General features: G+C 37.9%; 1 protein-coding gene across 1 annotated transcript in view; it reads left to right on the forward strand.

The window, feature by feature from the left end:
- The first annotated feature begins 7,103 nt into the window (after positions 1-7,103).
- The window catches only part of LOC136872274 (uncharacterized), a 35,595-nt gene continuing 21,018 nt past the window's right edge, over positions 7,104-21,680 (forward strand). Inside the window, exon 1 of the mRNA XM_068227409.1 lies at positions 7,104-7,134. Within this exon, the coding sequence (XP_068083510.1) occupies positions 7,104-7,134 (31 nt within the window). The remainder of the gene's footprint in view (positions 7,135-21,680) is intronic.

Here is a 21,680-nt window from a genome sequence, read left to right on the forward strand (position 1 = left end):
AGTTGCTATAGTAGCCCTAATGTACAAAGGAGAGAGTGATAAACATAAAGCGGGTAATTACAGTCCAGTCAGTTTGACATGTGTTGCATGTTAGCTCTGGAAAGGCATTCTTTCTGTTTATACTGGAAACGTTCTTGAAATTTACAAATTGGATTGAGAGAAGGCGGTTCGAGTTTAGGAAAGATTCTTCCAGTGAAGTTCAATTTGCGGGATTATCGATCCAACAGTCAGATTTGAGCGACATGAAAAGGAGTCCAAAGAAATTGGTACAAATAAGAAGAGCACTATGAGCCTTGTTTTCGTGACTTGAGACACAAGTATAAAATTAATAAGAGAGAAGTATTTTCAATATTTTCAAGTGGTTTCGACTCCCCATTAATGTTCAGAGAGAGATATGTCAACTGCAATTTTGAGAGATTCTCTCCAAATTGTACGAAATCATCAGTATAACTTAAAGTAAATAGAATCCCCAAATAATGAATATTTAAACATTTTTAAAATTTCTAATGAAAATTAATTAAATATATTTTAATATTTGTTTTCTTCATAGATTAATAAGTCGGCTGGACTTTGTGGTTACTCCAGTATTAGGCCAGCTATCCATAGTAGATTGTCTCTCTCCCGATTACTTTGCAATAGCTGAAGCTGATGTCCACTTAGTCCTGCGCGATCTAGATTGAAATTACCAAATTGGATTGAGAGAAGGCGGTTCAAGTTTAGGAAAGGTTATTCCAGTGAAGCTCAATTTGCAAGATTATCGATCCAACAGTCAGATTTGAGTGAGATTAAAAGGAGTCCAAAGAAATTGGTACAAAGAAGAATTTTCTAAGAGTAGAAACGTAGCCTAGGCCATGTCTTTTGAATGAACAATTCTAGTAAATCGTAAGTTAATAAATAACGTCAAGTTTATGCGAATGTTCTTTCTAATATTCGCAATCCAACACACCAGAAGAAATTGTCCTTGACGCTCCTGGAGGAACTGGAACTATACTTCTTACAAACACAATCCTAGCCCAGGTGAGAAGTGTGACCAATATAGAATAGAATAGAATAGAATTGCTCCCATTCCTCAGTTACGAATCACTTTAAACTGGGGAGAGAGCATTGTTTTATTGCAATTCATTTTCATTTCATTTTCCTCTTACAATTATATGACTAATTTAGTTTGCCCTAGACGTTAACAATGCTATATAGTCTGGGGCAATATGCATCTTACTCTTCCTTAACTTGTTTAGTGCTTACTTTTTTGGTGTGACCAATCTAGTTTTGGCTGTAGTTTCATTACAGCAAAATTCCTGACTGGTAGAAAAAACATCCCGTTCGATGTTTAACATGCCCCATCTTGAATTTAAAGTTTTAACTTTTTCAAATGTCAGATGACAATTTAAGGTAGCCTCAAACTTATATACTGCTTCATTTAAACGATTTATCGAAATAAGCTCAATCGTTTTGGCAAGACGAATAGAAATGAATAATGTGACGACTCCCTCAGAATCGCATGCTAACAGCACGGCCGACTGGATCCCTCGCTGCGCTCGCTAGCTAGAGCGACGCATCAAGTCGGCCGTGCTAACAGACACGGTGTACATGTTCTCGCCATTTGCAGCGCTGCTGTCGATAAAAAATCCAAGTACGCGTGCTTTTTGTCGGCTTAATGTGGAAGTGTGTACACAGTTTGTGGTCTTTTTCGGTAGTTTTATACGTTCTCCAGTTTTTACGTGCAAAATATCTGGTGTTACCTTTTTGTGAACTGAAAAGTGAAAAAGATTAAGCATTTGAGAAGTAGCATGTATACTTTGGCATATGCTTCAATTTACTACCACATGTGAATATGCCTACAACTCACCATATCCCGGGTTGTAAGTCGAGTTACGATAAACATTCGCATGAAAATTTTCACCCCCAAGAGATCCCACTCTGTTCTCAAAGTGGTCGAAGGCTATCCCACGTCAAGATCTGACTGTAAGTGGTAGTACCCTTAACATTATTTTTCAGTCAGATTAGAGCCATGGCAAATGTTGTAGTCAAAGAGAATGCCAAAATCATAAGTACAGCTCAGGAAAAAATTTACATCAAGCTTCAGTCCCTGGCCAAATTAATATGGCCACCTAAGGAAACCTAGGAAAATAAACTTTAAATTGCCTTTATGTATTTCATTCATGTTTTATTTATCTTAATTGTGTGAAATGTGACTAGACTTATACATATACACACAGAATAATACAACTAATCACAAAACTCAGATTTGAACCCTCATTTAATTGACAGTACTAGTATTTTGTCAGTCCTCCTTTTGCTGCAATAACGGCCTGCACTCTGCGAGGCATGCTATCTATGCATCGTAAGCTCATATCCTTCAATTGCTGGTTGTGGTTCCAGTGGAATATGATCCGTTCAAGTAAATGTGTCCTCGTAGTGACATTGTCTTTTGCCACTTCCCTCTTTAACAGTTCCCATACATTCTCAATTGGGTTGAGGTCGGGATAATTACCTGGCCAGTCCAACAGAGGAACTTCTTTTTTCTTCAAGAATCTTTTGACAGTCTTTGCCGTATGGCAGGGTGCACCATCTTGCATAAATATTTTCTTTTCATCTCCTTTGAACCAACCCCGGAGTTGTGGAAGAAGTAGAGTTTGCAGAACATTGATGTACTGTTGTTGTTTCATCCTACCTTCAACGATGTACAACCAAATACAGTAGAGACAATACGCGACACTTACAGATTTAGTCTGGTTAAGATGGGAGACAATTCGACGGTGGCGCTCCTAGTGACTTGACCTGAAAAGTCGCGCTAAATTCAAAAATCAATGGAAATGCATATATGAAAATGGATAAATAAATTACGTCTATAAAGAAAGTATTATTGAGATATTCACTTCGAAGTTGCTAAAGCAATTCTGGATAAATGAATGAAGAATTATTTAAAAGCTTATTATTTAAAGACTGAAATTAGACATATAAACAAGATGTGAAATGGACTGCTGTGAAATGGCTTGATCTTTCATTTATGCATTACTTTTTTTAGCTTTAGCATTCCTGTCCGAACTCTTACGGTTGGATTTGTATTTTTTTTTCTCATTTAAAAACATTGTATCATCACATTAAGACACTTGTCAAAAAAATATCGGCACATTTCTTACACACATGATGCGATGAATTAAGATTTAAAAGCTGGACAATTTTCCTCTTAACATGAAGCCTACTAACAGAAAGAAAATCTATAAAATCCCGGCTTTAATCTGAGAAGAGGGATAAAAGAAAGAAAAGTATGAAAATATTGTCGATAATGATGCTTTGAGGAATATTTACGTACAATTAGAGTAAAAACGTAACATACCCTTGGCTGTATAGTCGAGGATTTTTAAAGTCACTGGCCCGGAAATGATCTGAACAGATTTTATAATTCTTATATGAGCGTAACGTCCCTTCTTTCTTGTACACCTTATCCAAACCACTTCTGTGACATTTCATAACCCACAGATCACACCTACAACAACACATCGGTATTGAAGGTTAACTGCTGCACAGTACAATAAAATATGCGTATTATGTTTTAAGCCAGTTAAAATATGGGTCGAGTAGGTCAGAAGATTATGAAGTACTACAAAAATGTATTTGTCACTGGAAGAATATATATATATGCAAACACAATATTACTTACATTTTCTTGTCACGACGGTAGCGAAAGAAAGACCACGCATTCTTCTCTACTTCATAGTTACTGCAGCCAAAAACAGCACATACCTTTCCCCTCATGTTGAGAAGAGATATCAAGGAATGCCACACGCTACTATTTAATTATGTCAACTCACTGAAAACGCATTCATAACACCAAAAACTTCACACACAAATACGCGTGCTCTTATGGCAGAATCAGCAGTTCTCAGGTCTACACGCTGGACATCCTATCCCGTGCACGCTTTCGTTGACTAAAGAACTTTGTTTACATACACGTCAACACAATTTGCCTTCTTTCTTCTAATTTTACGCAATGCACAACAGGGATCGTACCGTATTTCACGTCCCGGCACGCCTATCCCAAACTTACGCTCCAATAATTATATCACACGCTCGTACAGATCCCGCTCCGACATAGGTTTTCAGGTCATTTCCATACTCACTTGACCATGGGGCTGATGGTTGCAGATATATCGATCCCCTAAAGGACATAACAGCAATAAAACCAATATTAACGCTGACAATTCGATACATCTCCAGGGTAAAAAACCGATTACCAGGGTTATCTGAATCCCCTAAGACGGAAACAAAATACTAACAACCACAAAACCAGTCTGGCAAGAAGGTTACGTAACATGGCATACCCTAGTAGCTGCCTTCAGCTGTTATCGTAGTTCAGTTGCTCTTAAACATAAAACCAGTCTGGCAAGAAGGTTACGTAACATCTCATGGTATTGCGTCGGTAGTCCTCAGCTGTTGGAGTAGTACATTTGCTCTTAAACGTAAACAGAAACCAGTTTGGCACGCAAGGCGCCTAACTTTCCTGTTATCGAAGGAAAGCTATTCATTCTCAAGAACAAGGCATATTACCTATTCTAAAAACATCGTATTACTTTCCTCTCGAAAGTAACTTCCGAGGGTTACTAAAAGTTTGATATATAGTGGTTCGTCACACCGTTCTCTATTGCTACAAGAAATATCTGCACGTATACCCCTGTATATAAACAACCACAAGAAAATATACAATTTCTTTAAATTCAGCGCGAGCCGTATAAACACTGTACGTAGAAACGCCAATCAGTTGCGCGCTATTTTTCACGACTTCTTTCAAAGTCCACAGCGGATCCTCATCTCTTAGTGTAACATGAATTAAAGCTACTCTAAATAACTGGACATATTTATTGTGTATGGGAAATTTATCTTCAATTATCATCCATTGTTTGAATTGCCGTTAACTTGTGTGACTGAACCATGCCTATTTAAATGTGTAATCTGCTATTGTTACGTCAACAGCTTCGATTTTCCTTATTCGCTCAATAAGCAAATCGATTGTGCGCGTGTGCGCAGATCTCTCTTGAACTGGGCGCTGTGCTGTTGTTTCTTGCTTGCCTGCGAAGCGAGTCAGTTAGTGAGCCATGATGGACGCTACTACTAACGGTGTTCCTTGGAAGACATTTTGGAAGGCGGCCGGAATGGAACTCCCGGCTAGACTAAATTGCGACTGACGCCATGCCATAAAACCTTTTAAATATGGTTGAGTTCTCCTAGTGATAATAATTTTATAACTCAGTGATTTTGTTTCTACATGTGAGCGTCTTCATCACCGCCTGTGGTGCAAGCAGGCACTCTATCACTGAAATGCCAAGTCTGTAAGTGTGTGAAAGTAGATTACATTAAATCGGATACGAAATCACCGGCTTGTAAGTAAATATTCATTCAAAATTGTTTTGGAGCATCATCCACTTCAATGAATTGTTCGGAAGAAACATTAGTTACAACCGTCGTCATGGAATTTTCAACAATATTGACTAGACTGTTTACGAGCCAACTTTCGTAACGAAATTAAATTTTAGGCCTATCTTGAGTTTTCGCCAATATTGTGGAAATTGAATCAAGACTCTCTATCCGGTATTTGAAAATTTAGTAACCGACTGAAAAACTAAATCAGCATTGCAAAAATTTTTCATGTAAGAGAAATGTCATTTAATTACGAGGTAAATTGGAAACGCGCGGTGTGAGGATATGTATTTATGTAATTCTAATTTTTGATATTATAGTACATGTTTGGTTTTCTCCTCCATATATGGCGTGCGTTATTGTTATTATCATTATTATATTTATTTTCTTTCTTGGAGTGTTTTTCTTTCCGTCTATTTTCCGATCTTGTAATGCGTCTGCCTATTGTGTTGTATATTTCGTGTGATATTCCAACCTTGTGATTTGTTGAAATGGAATTCCTTTCGTGTCGGTCCTTCCGCGATTATCTCATGTGCACTTTGTCGTGATTCCAAGGCCACTCCGTATTTAAATTTATACAGTACCGACCATCTAGGTCTGCTGTAAAATTATTACTCCTAGGAAATGTAAAATCTAATTATTTAATCTTATCATTCATGTAATAACATTATTATTATTATTATTACTATCATTAGTTTTGGTAACTTCTCGCTCGTAGAAGTGAATACCTGTTATTTGCCGGTTCTTAAATTTGATGATGATCAACGCTCACTTATCTTATTCTTACCTAGATTTGTTTTCTTTGTATCTTTGTTACGCCACTTGCCTATTATTGATAAGATAGATAGCTTGGCTCAGGAGTTGCATAGATAGCTTGGCTCAGGAGTTGCATAGATAGCTTGGCTCAGGAGTTGCATAGATAGCTTGGCTCAGGAGTTGCAAGCTGACTTTTGCGTGTGTTGTCATTCTTTTTACATTGTGGAACATAATTTCTCCCCTTGTAATATTATATTAGCTCGGGGAATATTTTTCTATTAATTGCTAATTAACATTTGGTTCATTTATTGATTTATTGTGTAATATTGCTACTGATTCTTACATATTTTGTGTTGTTATGTATTGGTCAGAGAGTTGGTAACCGTCTATAGATTGACTTAAGGAAGGTTGAAATCTTGTTTAACCAGGTTCATAGTTACTGGCCAGAATTTTAATTATAAAGGTATACCCTAAAACTTAAAATTAATTTTTAATATTTTTAAGTGGGTATCTGTTCATAATAAATATTTACAAGCTTGTAAACCTTTTCTGTATCATAGTTTATGCAACTGATTTAGTATAATATAGTGATTTAATAATTTATTAATTTACTTATGTTATTGGACACTTAATTTATTTATTTTTTAAAGGTGAGAACTTTTCACTGTAAATTATTATGAATTTCATTTATTTATTTATTTATTTATTTATGTATCGAGTAGGTAATTATTTTAAAGCAAGTTATTTATCCTTCAATTAATTATTTTTAAAAATATGTAATTGTAAATACTATGTAAATTTTTATTACTTAACTAAACTTTTATTTACATTGTAATTTCGTCTCTTATTTGGTAGTAGGCGATGTTGACCTGGCAACCTCTCCAGTAGTATTTAAGATCCAGTCATATATTCCTTAATTTTCTGGGCCCTCCATGTTGAATGTTTTATACTGCTGCCACCAAGGTAAGTAATTTTGTCCCTTGTGTTCAGATGCTATTTCTTGTGTGTTCATTGTTGACTGTGTACATTGGGCGTTGCAATAGTGGGATGAAATTTTTCTCTTTAAGTAAGCATCTTATTTACATTGTAATTTCGGCTCCTTATTTGGCAGTTAGCGATACTGATCTGGCAACCTCACAAATAGTATTTAAGATCCAGTCCTTTATTCCTTAATCTTCTAGGCCCTCCTCGTTGAGTGTTTTATATTGGTGCCACCAAGGTAAGTAATTTTGTCCCTTGTGTTCATATTGCTATTTCTTGTGTGTTCATTGTTGTCTGTGTGTACTTGGACTTTGCACTTAGGCTATTGTAAACCTTCAGAACAATTTGTTCAGACTTCCTACTTAATTTCCCTACACTTTTATTAGGTTTAAAGTATTTCACAGATGACTCAAGCGTCACAGCATCACCCACATGATTGTTACAGCTGGCAGCCATTATGAATACTGAGCATGCTATTGCAGCCAGTGTTACAAAAGGTTATTTCTTGGATCAATCTTCAATGTCGTGAACATTATTCGAACTAAGCAACAATGGAATGAACTAGAACAAAGCTTAGCAGGCATACATCAAGTTCATGTTAAATAATTATATATTTTGCTACAAATACCACCGAGAACAATAACTATTCACAGCCATCTGCGTTTGAAAGATAGGAGTTGGTGACAAACCTGAATAACATACAATATGTGAAATATTTTCCATATTTTTACATGGCATACATTTTTAATTGGACAAGTTAGTTCACCAGAATATCTAACAAAACTGAGGGAAGCTCCTGATTTCAGTAACAAAGCAACAAACCTAAGAACTATTTACCGTTGCGGAAGCCTCTTCACTGACCAGAAGTCTGGCTGTCATCAAAGGGACCGCTTAGGTCTTGAGTTGACTCTGAGTAGAGTGGTGTATCTCCTTATCACCTCCCGTTTTCGTTTGACCTTGGCTTGGCTCGACTCGGCTTAGTGGCTGGAATGAGTAGGGAGCTGCAATCCAGAGGCCATATGTACTGATAAATACGAGCAAATGGGCAACTTAGAAGGGTACACCGTTGCACTGATACATCGTCAACTGTTGCTTAACTCATCGATCAAATCATAACTAAGAGTTTTAATTAAAAACAGTGCATAACGTCTTATTGGTGGTATAGGTGCTACTTAAAACTTATTCACTGAAATAAATAAATTTCCTGATGGACGTTCACCATAATCTGCTTTTTGGCCCCATGCTGAATTTAAAGTTAAAAATTTTAAAATAATTAAACTATTAGCAAATTTGAATTCACTGGCCAAATCACATCCGAATATCAAGTTTCTCCAAAATTGACCAATATTTTTTAAAAAAAGAAGAATTTTGGGCGCCTTCTTTAGTTTATAATCTAGCTTTTTTAATTTTAAAGATATCAAAACTAATCAAATTTGAACTCTGCGTCCAAAAATACCTAGTGATACCGAGTTTTAATGAAATTTACCGTTTCACTTCAAAAAATATCGAAATACGTTCAGCCGTATTCCTGTAAAGCGGATCAAATCTCCGTACAAACAAATAAAACCAGATTTTGGAACGCCGGTCATTTTATCTAAAGATGATGAATAACAGTTTAATGTTGTCTTTAAACCTTTTCAAGGTTCTACATAACAACAATAAAAAGTCTCGTCTAAAATGGTTTGGCTGTTTTTCTTTGAAAAGCGAACAAAATTTACATCAAAACGAATAAAGTCAGGTTTGGGGTCCTCCATATTTCTGTTTTAGGATGGCGGGTGGTAGTTTGATATTGCTAAAAAGCCTTCTTACTGCTATATATAATAACGGGAAGAACTGTTGGTTTAGCCATGAAAATCGAGCAGCATAATAGACAGGTATGTAAACAAATAAAAATTTAGATAACATCGGTTTGGGATCCCCTAATGAATGAAGCGTAAAAATAAACTGAAATTACTCGTTTCCAAACCATACAGACAAATGTTATTTTATTTACAAGATTGTTATTATAATTATTAGATTGAATATGTTATCAAAATAAATAAATACAAATTGGGCCATTGACCTAGTCATCATCATCACAAATAAAAATGAATAATTATAATAATCCATTTATGCAACGTTCGTCAATGACGTCCATATATTTTCATAAGCACACTACGAGGGAGCTCGCAAATCGAAGGGAGCAGATAACCACGTTGAATTGTCTCATACAGCAACAACCCCACCACAATCGCTAAAATTCAAACTTACTAATTCGAATTTATGTTAAGCTACCCATATTCTCGATATTATCATCCCAAGTGTAATATTCCTGTTTCTATTTCATGTAAGTCCTTATACGTTGATCGCGCTTTCCCACCATGGTTTCAAATAAGAACAGATTCACACAGTAATAGAGCTATCAGAATAACACAGATTATTACCAGACTGCATTCACACAGAGAAGATACATGATATTACGATATTCCCAAGTTCGAAACCGCAGAGTAGCGTCAACTATTTAATCGTCTAATAGCAACGCGTACAACCACTTCCTGAATATCAGCACTTGGAGTTTCCTGGTATCTACGTTGCTCTTGGCAAATGGAGATTTCAATGCTTGGTAGAGAACCAAGTAGCACACTGGAGCATCCTGACCTCATCCAAGGCCCAGACGAGAGTTCGCGATATCGCGTGCGGGTTCATTGCCGCGAGTGTGCTCGAATAATTCAGAATAATGAGCTTGCTAATCCGAAGTGTTCTTTTGTTAATACTGGTGTCACATGCTCATCAGCTTCTGAATAATCAGACATCGAATATCAACGAAGGTAAGAATAATACTATTTCCAATATTTTATTTATGAATTTAGAATAATCTCCAGTTCATCATATAATGTTGCAGGGACTTAATTCATAAATATAAAACCAATGAATCAAAACATTTCTGTTCTTATCAAGTGTTCACCCGTTTAAGGTGCAGATTTGTTCAGTTACTAAGCATATCGGTGTTATTGGGATCACCTATTCTTCAGGTGAAGGAACCGGTTGTATAATTACACAGACAGTCAATGCTAAAAACTTGTTTTCTCTCAACAGATGCACGTATAATCAGATTCAGGTTTTTGTTGAAAATAGTTGTCGTCGCATGAAAATTAAATATACGTCACTAAGACTAAATCGATCGTACATAATTATAGATTCAGAAAGAGACAACATTCTGTATTACATCATCCGTAATATCAAACTGTCAGTGAGAGGAAGCTAGAATATCATAGAAAATTAATCTGGGATAGTCAAAGGAAGGGATTGTAGAATCACAAAGCTCTTTCATTGCTGGTCTATTTTGTAGCTGCTAGAAATATACTTGTACAAAAATATTATTGTGAACTTTATGCATACGTTACTGTCCCATGTTTTTTTTTCTAATGTGTGTGCTTATATCTGCATATCTGCAGTTAAGTCGAAATTGTTGAAGGTAAAATATTGAAATAAGTTATCATACCACATATTCACCTGCTGTGAGTGTGAAGAAATCTTAGAAAATTCTGCACACAGCCTCGATATTGGCCGTCGCTCAGGAATTAACTCAACAGTTGTGACTTCCGATTTCTTAAATGTTATAATACTGAAGCGTGAATTGCTATTGTCATCGGTATAAAGGCAAGAAAAGAAGAATGTAATGGTGGTAATTATTGTTTCAAAATGATGTATACCGGGCGAGTTGGCCGTGCGCGTAGAGGCGCGCGGCCGTGAGCTTGCATCCGGGAGATAGTAGGTTCGAATCCCACTATCGGCAGCCCTGAAAATGGTTTTCCGTGGTTTCCCATTTTCACACCAGACAAATGCTGGGGCTGTACCTTAATTAAGACCACGGCCGCTTCCAACTGCTAGGCCTTTCCTAACCCATCGTCGCCATAAGACCTATCTGTGTCGGTGCGACGTAAAGCCACTAGCAAAAAAAAATGTATAACTGTGAAACACTAATGAGAGGAAGAATGGAAGATATTTGACCCTTTGAAGAATGCGGACATCAGCAAAAGAAAGCGAAGAACCAGAAAAGGAGTGAAAATGAAAGACACTCTAGACCTCGAAAACCTAATACCATCGGGGTCGAAGAGGACAAGAGTTAATCAGTGCTTGGGTAAAAAGTACGAAAGTTATGTGCCTGACACAAGTGGAAGCAATGAAAGACTCAGGCAGGTGTCCATGGTCGCCAGTACACCCCTGAGATTTTAACCCTTCCAGTCGTATCTTACGATAGGCAGGAAATGTTGTGGATGTATTCTACTACCCGTACCTACAAGGAGAAGAAGGAAAGAAACAAAATAGAATAACAGAAACATGATGTAGGAAGGATGGTAGAAGAAGAGAAATCTGGGGGAAATATTGAAATAAAAGAGAAGGATAAACCATAAAATTAAACTTAAAGGGTTATAAAGGAACGCATGAAACGTAGAAAGTTATTGTTTATTTAGGTGAACTTTTGAAAACTTCTCTAGATCTCATGATTAAAAGCCTCTTCCTAACGTTATTTCTTTCATTGAGATAAAACACAGAGAACGGATAGAATTGAAACCAAAACAACATAGTAGGCAGTTTATCATTCGCAGGTGATACTTCAGGTGAGACGAAAAGCAGATACAGCACGAAAGGTGCAGATTATGCATGATAGTGGCAGGCAATCGTAAGAAAGACATTCTGTGAGATACTAAATACATCTCAAAAGAAAACCAACGCAAAATTCCCGAAGGGCCATAGAATACAAAGTGACGTTCCTCACCCCGAAGGGCGGCAGATTATGAGTTGTAGTATGGTCAGCTGGTCAGCACAATCAATCCTCTAGGCAGTTATTCTTGGCTTCCAAGACCGGGATAGCCATCTCACCGTCAGATATCTGCTCAATTGTAATCATGTAGGCTGAATGGACCTCGAACCAGCCCTCAGATCCAGGTAAAAATTCATGTCCTGACCGGAAATCGAACCCGGGCCTTTGGGTAAGAGGCAGACACTCTACCCCTACATCGCGGGGCCGTCAAATAAATCTGAAACTTGTCAAATTCAGGCACCTTGGAAAAATGCCATTCCTAGAATAATGGGATGTTATTATTATTATTATTATTATTATTATTATTATTATTATTATTATTATTATTATTATTATGCCTCCGTGGCTCAGCCGACAGCGCGCTGGCCTCTCACCGCTGGATACCGTGGTTCAAATCCCGGTCACTCCATGTGAGCTTTGTGCTGGACCTAGCGGAGGCAGGACAGGTTTTCCTCCGGGTACTCCGTTTTTCCCTGTTATATTTCATTCCAGAAACACTGTCAGTTAACATTTCATTTAATCTATCATTTATAATTGCCCCAGAGGAGTGCGGCAGGCTTCGGCAGGCGGCACATTCCCTATCCTCACCGCTAGATGGTGGCTTCATTCATTCCATTCCTGACCCGGTCGAATGACTGAAAACAGGCTGTGGATTATTATTATTATATTATTATTATTATGATTATTATTATTATTATTACATGTACTGTACAATGACCAGCGAAAGGTAACTGGAAAGTTCCGTTATCAGTTACTGATATTGTAATATACAATATTATTTTTTTCCTTTCATATTTATTTATTTATTTATTTATTTATTTATTTATTTATTTATTTTGCATGCCTTCTTCCCCTCTAAATTTGACTTCTCCCTCGAACTGAGCGTCCCTTCCACCTTGTTCGGACGGTATAACCGCAGTTTTGAAGTGTAGTCTTCAGTAAGAGGAGAAATAATTTAGATAAGGAATTCGGATGAAATAGACCGTAGTTTATAGAGATACATACAATTTCAGCAAAGAAGTGCACAAATCGATCATTTAAACGTATAAATCTCTCGTAGTTGGTGTACTGGTTACTGTGATGCAATTAATGTACAGTACATGGCATGTGATTAGTGAATATACACGAGTTCACTAACGATATACATTTGTGCGTTTCATCTGTCCGTCATCTGTGAGTCACATTTTAAGACTACCAATCAAAGATTGCGTGCCACTATAGACATGAGCACGTGTTAACTCCAGAAGTTTGTCTGACACTAGGTTTTAGCAGCAACAAAACAAGGCTGGAATGCCGTAAATTAGCTCACAATCAGTTGTAGAAATTGGTCATTTATGCGAATTATGCAGGAACCAGGGTTGTTGTAGCTGATACCAGATATACAATCTCAAAAATATTGGATATTTTAAATTTAGATCACATTCGTGTTTCTGCACCTTATTAAAAATAATTATATTTTACTGGGATCATTATGTAACCGAGAAAGAATTTTAGATATAACTTCTTCCTCTAATAATTCAGTCCGTAACTTGGTTGTCACCTCTGATTGATTGAGAGGTACTTACATCTCATATAAGGCGATGGTGATTATTGTTTTAAAGAGGGAGTACAACTGGGGAACCATCCTCTATTAACACTAATTGGAGGGATAACTGGAATAGGTTCAAAAACGTCGAAAAATGAATGTGTTGGCAAAAGAGAGACAAAATCCACGAAGGGCATGAAAATGAAAGACTCCCCAAGGCCTCGCAACCGTCGGGGTCGGATAAAAACAATAGTTGACCAAGGGAGGTCAGATAGGAAAGATGAAAGTGAGGAGCCTGACACAAGACCGTGGATGTTCGTCGAAGAGGTATTAAGAGAAGTTACGGGAAGGGAAGGAAAAGAACCGACGATGTCCAGCAGAACTGGGTGCTGCACTCTTTGTAGCGAGGATGAAGGAGCAAGGTTGAGATGAATCTCACATGTTATTTGGAGCAATAAACATTCGGTTGCCAGCACATCTCTGTAATTAAAATCGCACTGACTGGCATAACACGGAGGTCAAAACCCGAATTTAAGGAAGATATGATGGCCAACGTCACCTCCGAGAACCCGTGTTATATTTCAGAGAGATAAAATACAGAGAAAGGGTGGTACTGAAAGCATAAGAATCCATTAAAAACATAGTAGGCACTTTATCCAACACAGCTGATACTTCCAGTGATGTTTTAAGATTATGATGTGCCTTAGACGAAAAGCAGATACAGCATGAAAGGAGCAGATTATGCATGTTGGTGGCAGGCAACCGTGTGAAAGATATTCTGCGAGATACTAAATAAATCTGAAACTTGTTAAATTCATGCACCTTCAAATACAATTATTCCTTTCTTAGAATAATGGGTTTTTATTATTGTTATTAATGTTATTATTATTATTATTATTATTATTATTATTATTATTATTATTATTATTATTATTATTATTATTATTATTATTATTATTATTATTATTATTATTAATCTGCTTACTCTCCAGGGTTGGTTTCTCCCTCGGACTCAGCGAGGGATCCCACCTCTACCGCCTAAACGGCACTGTCCTGGAGCATGAGACATTGGGTCGGGGATACAACTGGGGAGGATGGCCAGTACCTCGCCCAGGCGGCGTCACCTGCTACGCTGAACAGGGGCGTTGATGGGGGATGGAAAGTTTAGAAGAGATAGACAAGAAAGAGGGCAGGAAGCGGCCGTGACCTTAAGTTAGGTGCCATCCAGGCATTTGCCTGGAGGAGAAGTGGGAAACCACGGAAAACTACTTCGAGGATGGCTGAGGTGGGAATAGAACCCACCCCTACTCACTTGACCTCCCGAGGCTGAGTGGAGCCCGTTCCAGCCCTCGTACCAATTTTCAAATTTCGTGGCAGAGCCGAGCTTCTAATCACACTAACCACTACACCACTGAGGCGTATTATTATTATTATTATTATTATTATTATTATTATTATTATTATTATTATTATTATTATTATTATTATTATTATTATTATTATTATTATTAATATTAAACATACTGTACAATAACCATCGAAAAGTAACTGTAAAATTCACTTATCAGTTAATGAAATTGTGATGGAGTCAAGCAAGTGTGTGTGTGTTGTGTGTGTGTGTGTGTGTGTGTGTGTGTGTGTGTGTGTGTAAGGGGGATGAAGAGAAGTAAGAACAACGATAGTTAGGGCAGTGAAACACTGTTGGTCTTGCATACAGGGTGTATTAAAATTCAGTGCTCAGACTTCTAGGGACCCGAGGAAGCTGGCCGTGCGCTTTGGGTCACGTAACTATCAGCTTGAATTCGGGAGACAATGGGTTCGAACCTCACTAGCAGCGGCCCTGAAGATGGTTTTTCCGTAGTTTCCCATTTTCACATCAAGTAAATGCTGGGGCTGTACCTTACTTAAGGCCACAGTCGTTTTCTTCCAATCGTAAGACCTATTTGTGTCGCAGCAATCTAAAGCAGATTGAAAAAAAAATTCTAGGGATGATAGAAGTGACAAAAACAGATTTTAAAAATTCAATAACTATAGATCTTAAAGTTTGAGATGGTACAGAATAGAACTCTTACAGTTTTACAAAAACTGTTCTAAAGTTTGTCCTCCCGCTTCAGTGTACGCTCTGCAACGCCGAGCTATTGCCTGTCATACGTATTCAAAGACCCCAAGATCAATGTAGGGACGGAGAGGCCACGGCTAGTCCGTTGTTTTACACTTCCGCATTCGGGAGACGGAGATGGACTGGTCCACACCGTTGAATGTCTTGAGAATGGTTGTTCCCTGGTTTTCCATTCCCCTGCATTAAGGAGAAAGCCACGACCAGTTCCTATAGAATAGGCCACGGCCGCCAATACTGTCACCTTCACCACAAATCTCCTCCTCCACTACACATCACCTCACCTGAGAGACGGCCTCACCGTATAAAATGCAAACATTCCAACCAAACGAGTGGCTGCGTGGTTGGATCACGTACCTGGCAACTTGGATTCGGGATATAGAGTGTTCGAATCCCATTGTCGGCAGCCCTATAGCAGGTTTTCCGTGGTTTCCCAATTTCATACCAGAAAAATTCTGGGATGATATCTCTCCGTTACAGGGTATAGCGCTCAATACGATTTTCCACTATCGTATTAAGTTCACTTCCGATATGAGACGAGGTGGTCGTGGTGATGGTGATTATTGTTTTAAGAGGAAGTACAACTAGGTAACCATCCTCTATATAACACTAATCAGAGAGAAAATATGGAAGGGATCCGACGTACCGTATCGAAAAATGAAGTTATTCGCCAAAGAAAGACATAGACCACGAATTGCCTTTTCCTGTCCCATCGTCGCCATAAGACCTATCTGTGTCGGTGCGACGTAAAGCAACTTGCCTCCACTGGATATCACAAATGAAATTTTTGTTTACATTGTTCTAAAAATTTCTTCCATCTCAGAATTCATAATCGCACAATTTTCTTGGCGCTTTAAAAGGTCACAACGATTAAAGTGCTACTTGCACTACTTTTCTTCCTCCTAGGGAACTACGTCAGCCAAGGTTCCCTCGCTTGCTATTAACTAGAACTGGAAGTATCATAAATGCAATGTAACATCTTTTAAGTCAAGTCTTTTCTACTCACTAGACAAAGTTAACCCTCTACTGCATACTGTTGCCTTTAGGCAACAAATAACTTTTCACCTGTATAAATGGATAAATATTGTAGACAGAGGTAGGTTTACGGCACACCTTCGACTGTACAATCAATTAAACACATATCCCAGTGATGCCTTGTTATATATATATATATATATAAGAAAAAAGGAGTCAATAAAGGAAAACCTGCAGAATACAGAAAGATAAATGCAGACATCAGAAGAAAGATCAGAGAGGCAAAAGAAAAAGAAAAAGTGGAGCAATGTGAGGAGATTGAGTTATATCAAAGTAGGTATGAGAGCTTCAATGTACGCAGGAAAGTAAGAGAAGTAACAGGGAAATACAGGAATGGCACTGGTGGAAAGTTAATAGATGAAGCCGGGAACTTGATGGTGGACTTAGAAGACAAGAAAAAGATCTGGGAAAAATATATAGAAGATTTATTTCGTGACACTAGATGTGCTTAACACAAAATACAAATGAAATAAGTGGGACAGATATATTAGAAGAAGAAGTTCAAACAGCCATCAATCAGATTAAGGACGGAAAGGCAGTGGGACCAGATAAAGTAAAAGCAGAGTTCTTAAAACTGATGGATGAACATCATGTAAAATGGTTGACCAAAATTTTCAATCGAATTTATGTATCCGGGAATATTCCATCGGAATGGCTCAAATGAGAGTTCATCACCTTGCCAAAAAGGCAAAACGCAAACCAATGTGGAGATTACCGCACAATAAGCTTGATGAGTCATCTCTTGAAAGTGTTCTTGAGAGTGATACACAGAAGAATATACAGACTGTGAAGATCAGATAGCCCCTAATCAATTTGGGTTTATTAAAGCAGTAGGTACGAGAGAAGCTTTGTTCAGTGTGCAGGTAGTCTTTCAGAGATGTAAAGACGTAAATAAGAATGTATTTGCTTGTTTAATAGACTACCTGAAAGCCTTTGACTGTGTAAAACATGAAAAATTGATGGATATTTTGAGAAATATTGGAATGGAGGAAAGAGATCTGCGAATCATCAAGACGCTGTACTGGAATCAAACAGCGGTGTTGCGTGTTGAAGGAGAACACACCGAAGCAGTCAAAATCCTGAGAGGAGTGAGGCAGGGATGTATCTTGTCACCTATACTATTTAATTTGTATTCAGAATACATATTTAGAGAAGCCTTGGAAGATATAGAAGAAGGAATTTTGATAAATGGAGTGAGATTAAACAACATCCGGTATGCTGATGATACAATTGTATTTGCTGATACTATCCAAGCGCTACAATCACTAATGGATAGAATTGTAAGAGTCAGCAGCCAATACGGGCTTGAAATAAACACAGCAAAGACAAAACTCATGGTTATAAGTAAGGAAAATATTTCCGGAATAAACTTGGTTATAAATCAAAAGAGTATAGAAAGGGTAAAACAATATTCATACCTTGGAACCATAATAAATGAAGACTGGGATTGCACACAAGAAGTCAAGGTACGCATTGGAAAAGCAAGAAGTGTGTTCCAGAAAACGAGTAATGTGTTTAAAAGCCACAATCTAACTTTAGGGACTAAAATCAGACTTCTGCACTGTTATGTATTTTCTGTTATTTTATATGGTGTAGAGACATGGACCTTAAATAAAAACACAGAGAAGAAGCTGGAGGCCTTTGAAACATGGCTTTATAGGCGGATCCTGAGAATATCTTGGACCCAGAGAATTACAAACGTGGAAGTAATGAGAAGGATGAACACAACACCTCAGTTGATCAAGATAGTGAAATGCCGAAAGCTGCAGTATCTGGGACATATAATGCGCAACACAGATAGATACAACCTACTCCAAAAAATACTCCAGGGGAAAATCAACAGCAAAAGAGGTCCTGGAAGAAGAAGAATATCTTGGCTTGACAATCTTAGAGGCTGGTGCAATATGTCATCAGTTGAACTGTTACGCGCTGCCATAAACAAGACGAAAATAGCCATCATGATCGCCAACATCCGAAACGGATAGGCACTGAAAGAAGAAGAAGCCCTACAACCAAAGGTACTCCTTCCACCTCGTCAACTTCCACGCGAACCAACCACCGTTTATTTTACGTGGGCCCTCCCCATCACATTACCACAGGCTTCAGGAGTACCTCTGGCTCAACCTCAAAGACATTACCGACCTACGGTTCTGCAAGTTGTACTTGCGCCTTGCAGTACGTACCCATGGCCAGTTCGGTCTTTGAATGTTAAAAGCTTAGCGTAAAATCGTGAAAAATCGTATATATATTCAACTATGGCAATCCACATCACATATTAGTGTTAAGCTATTAGCCTCAGTTAAGAATTGCTGGTACATCTAATACACTGAACGTATGTTGAACATTAAAGCTTGAAATTGTCTTCACCAAACGAAAACGAAAAATAATTCATGCAGTAGAGGGTTAACACTCGCTAGACAGCCATATCTTTCCCCAAAAACCTCCTCTCTTACTTGAAGTTCAAACCAACGTCCATGCTGGTAAATAACACTTTAATATCATCATCCCTCCTTGCTAATCATGGTTTGACGAAAAATCCTGATTTTTATAATTAGTAGTTCCCTAACCATGCCGACTCACGAAGTTTTACGAAAAGTTTAGCCAGTTCTAAGAGAATGGCTGTCTAAACTAATTTAGCCGCCCAAGGAGGTCACAAAAGTACGTGAATCAGGGAGAAAAATCAAACGTAGGTGAAATGAAACAAAAATCGATCGTTTGCCCGCTCTGTCCAGAAGTGGAAAGGCGAGCAAATGATTTAAATATGGCGCGCTATCTTTGGGTATTAAAGATAGTGGGTTCAGTATGTATGTATGTATGTATGTATGTATGTATGTATGTATGTATGTATGTATGTATGTATGTATGTATGTATGTATGTATGTATGTATGTATGTATGTATGTATGTATGTATGTCGCTTATTGGTTGCAAGGACATTTTTTAATGTATGGTAGTGATGCATGATAAACTCCTTAGTTCAGCACAGTGAAGAGTTTGGATTATATGTTAACCCCTCAAAAACGAAACATGGTGTTCTCTAAGAAGACAATTCGGACAAATATCACAATAAAAGATAAAATAGTTGAGCAAGTGTATTGTCTCAAATATCTGGGTACCATCTTGGATGACCAATGTAACTCCAAACGGGAGATAATATCTAGAATTGAGCAGGTCAGGAAACAATTCATTACCATGAAGAAATTCTTTGTGAGGTCAGATCTCAGTCTCCAACTACGAATTCGTATGATCCGTTGCTATATATTTTCTGTTCTCCTATATGGATGTGAAAGCTGGACTATGGATCCAATCATAGAAAAACGTCTTGATGCTTTCGAAATGTTCCTGTATCGCCGTCTCTTGCGGATATCGTGCGTAATGAAAATCTCAAATGCCGAGGTCTTTCGTCGGATGAAAAAGCAAAAAGAACTACTGCTCCCCATAAAACAGAGGAAAACGCAATACCTAGGACATATCATGAGAGGTATCAGTTATTACAGCTTATTATCGAATGGAAGATACAGGGGAAGAGATCTCTTGGGAGAAAAAGAAATTCATGGCTGAAAGACCTTCGAAGATGGCACTGCTGTACTTCAGAAATGGCATTCCATTCTGCGCTGTCAAGATCAGAGCTAGTTACGTGGATCGCCGACCTCCGCTCGGAGACGGCGTCTTAAGAAGAAGTGAGATCTCACACTTACTCTATTTCATTCTAATTTTCCATTACGTTTAAGATGGCGAGGAAGAATGAAATATGGACAAGAATGAAGTCTGTAGTGTGAACGAATTTCTGCAACTGAATGACACCTTATAAAATGAAATTCTTTGTAAACATCTGAACTGCCAATAACAGGTTTCACATTATTTGCACGAAAATGTCAGGCCATACTAATTCGACCAGAACAGTGATACGACTGAGGTTTGCTGGACTACCCAACTTACAATTATAACCTACCGCAATGCGATTTCCATCTCTCTACCTGCACTTCTAAAGATATTCTCCCTAGGGGTATAACATCGAACTAACACTTTTGTTGACGGTGACAATGGGATAGGAACAGGTTAAAAATGGGAAAGAAATGGCCAGGGCCTTAATTATGGTATAATTGTAGCATTTGCCTGATGTGAAAATTAGAAACCACGGACAGCTATCTTTAGGGGTGCCGACTATGGGGTTTGAAACCTCCATTTTCTGAATGCAAGCTGACAGAAACGCAGCCCACACATCGCAGCTAACTGGCGGAAGAAACACCTGAATGGCAGGATGGGAAACATTCTTGGTGTATCGTTGCAAAAATTGCTTATGAAATTGGTATAGAGACTATGTATAAAGTACATGCTCAGGACATACGTGTATGAATACAGAACAGAGTTGCGTTATCTCATTTATGTAAAATGCTATTGTATGTAAGTTATTTACTTCGTGCAGCAAAAGGGGCCGTGATATCCGAGTGGCATAGTAACTGGCTTCTCGCCAAGATTACCGTGGTTCGAATCCCAGCTAATGCACTCAGAAAATTGGGAGTTTTGATATTAAAGATATCTTTGTGATTCGAATTCCTTGTAAAACTGGAGGTCCCATGATTATGATGAATACATCAACAGTCACATAAATAAGCTGAACATTAACAATCTTACAGCAAATAATACGAATATTATACAAATAAGCATGTTACTTCTTCGTAAAGTTGTGAGCAGTATCATTAGTTTTACTACAAAACTAATGGTCATTTGGACGTTATTCTATGAATGTGCAGCCTGGACTCTGTACCGCCGAGACATCAAGGCACTTGACCATTTTCATCAACAGAAACCTTGTTCCTTTTTAAATATCAAATGGGAGACCCATGTGTATAATCTTCCAGTTCTTAAGGAGGGGAGCATGAACAGTGTAGAAGACTCCATCTTTGGCCATCAGCTTCGGTTGACTGAGTATGTCTGCCGTATAAGTGACACCAAGATTCCTCTCCGATTCCTGTATGTGAACTTTCCTCAGGCACCAGACTCCATGGTGCATCTTTGAAGCGTTATAAGGAGCAGCTTAAAGAAACC

Source organism: Anabrus simplex, chromosome 4 (assembly GCF_040414725.1).
Source record: "Anabrus simplex isolate iqAnaSimp1 chromosome 4, ASM4041472v1, whole genome shotgun sequence".
In the NCBI taxonomy this organism is placed as follows: domain Eukaryota; kingdom Metazoa; phylum Arthropoda; class Insecta; order Orthoptera; family Tettigoniidae; genus Anabrus; species Anabrus simplex.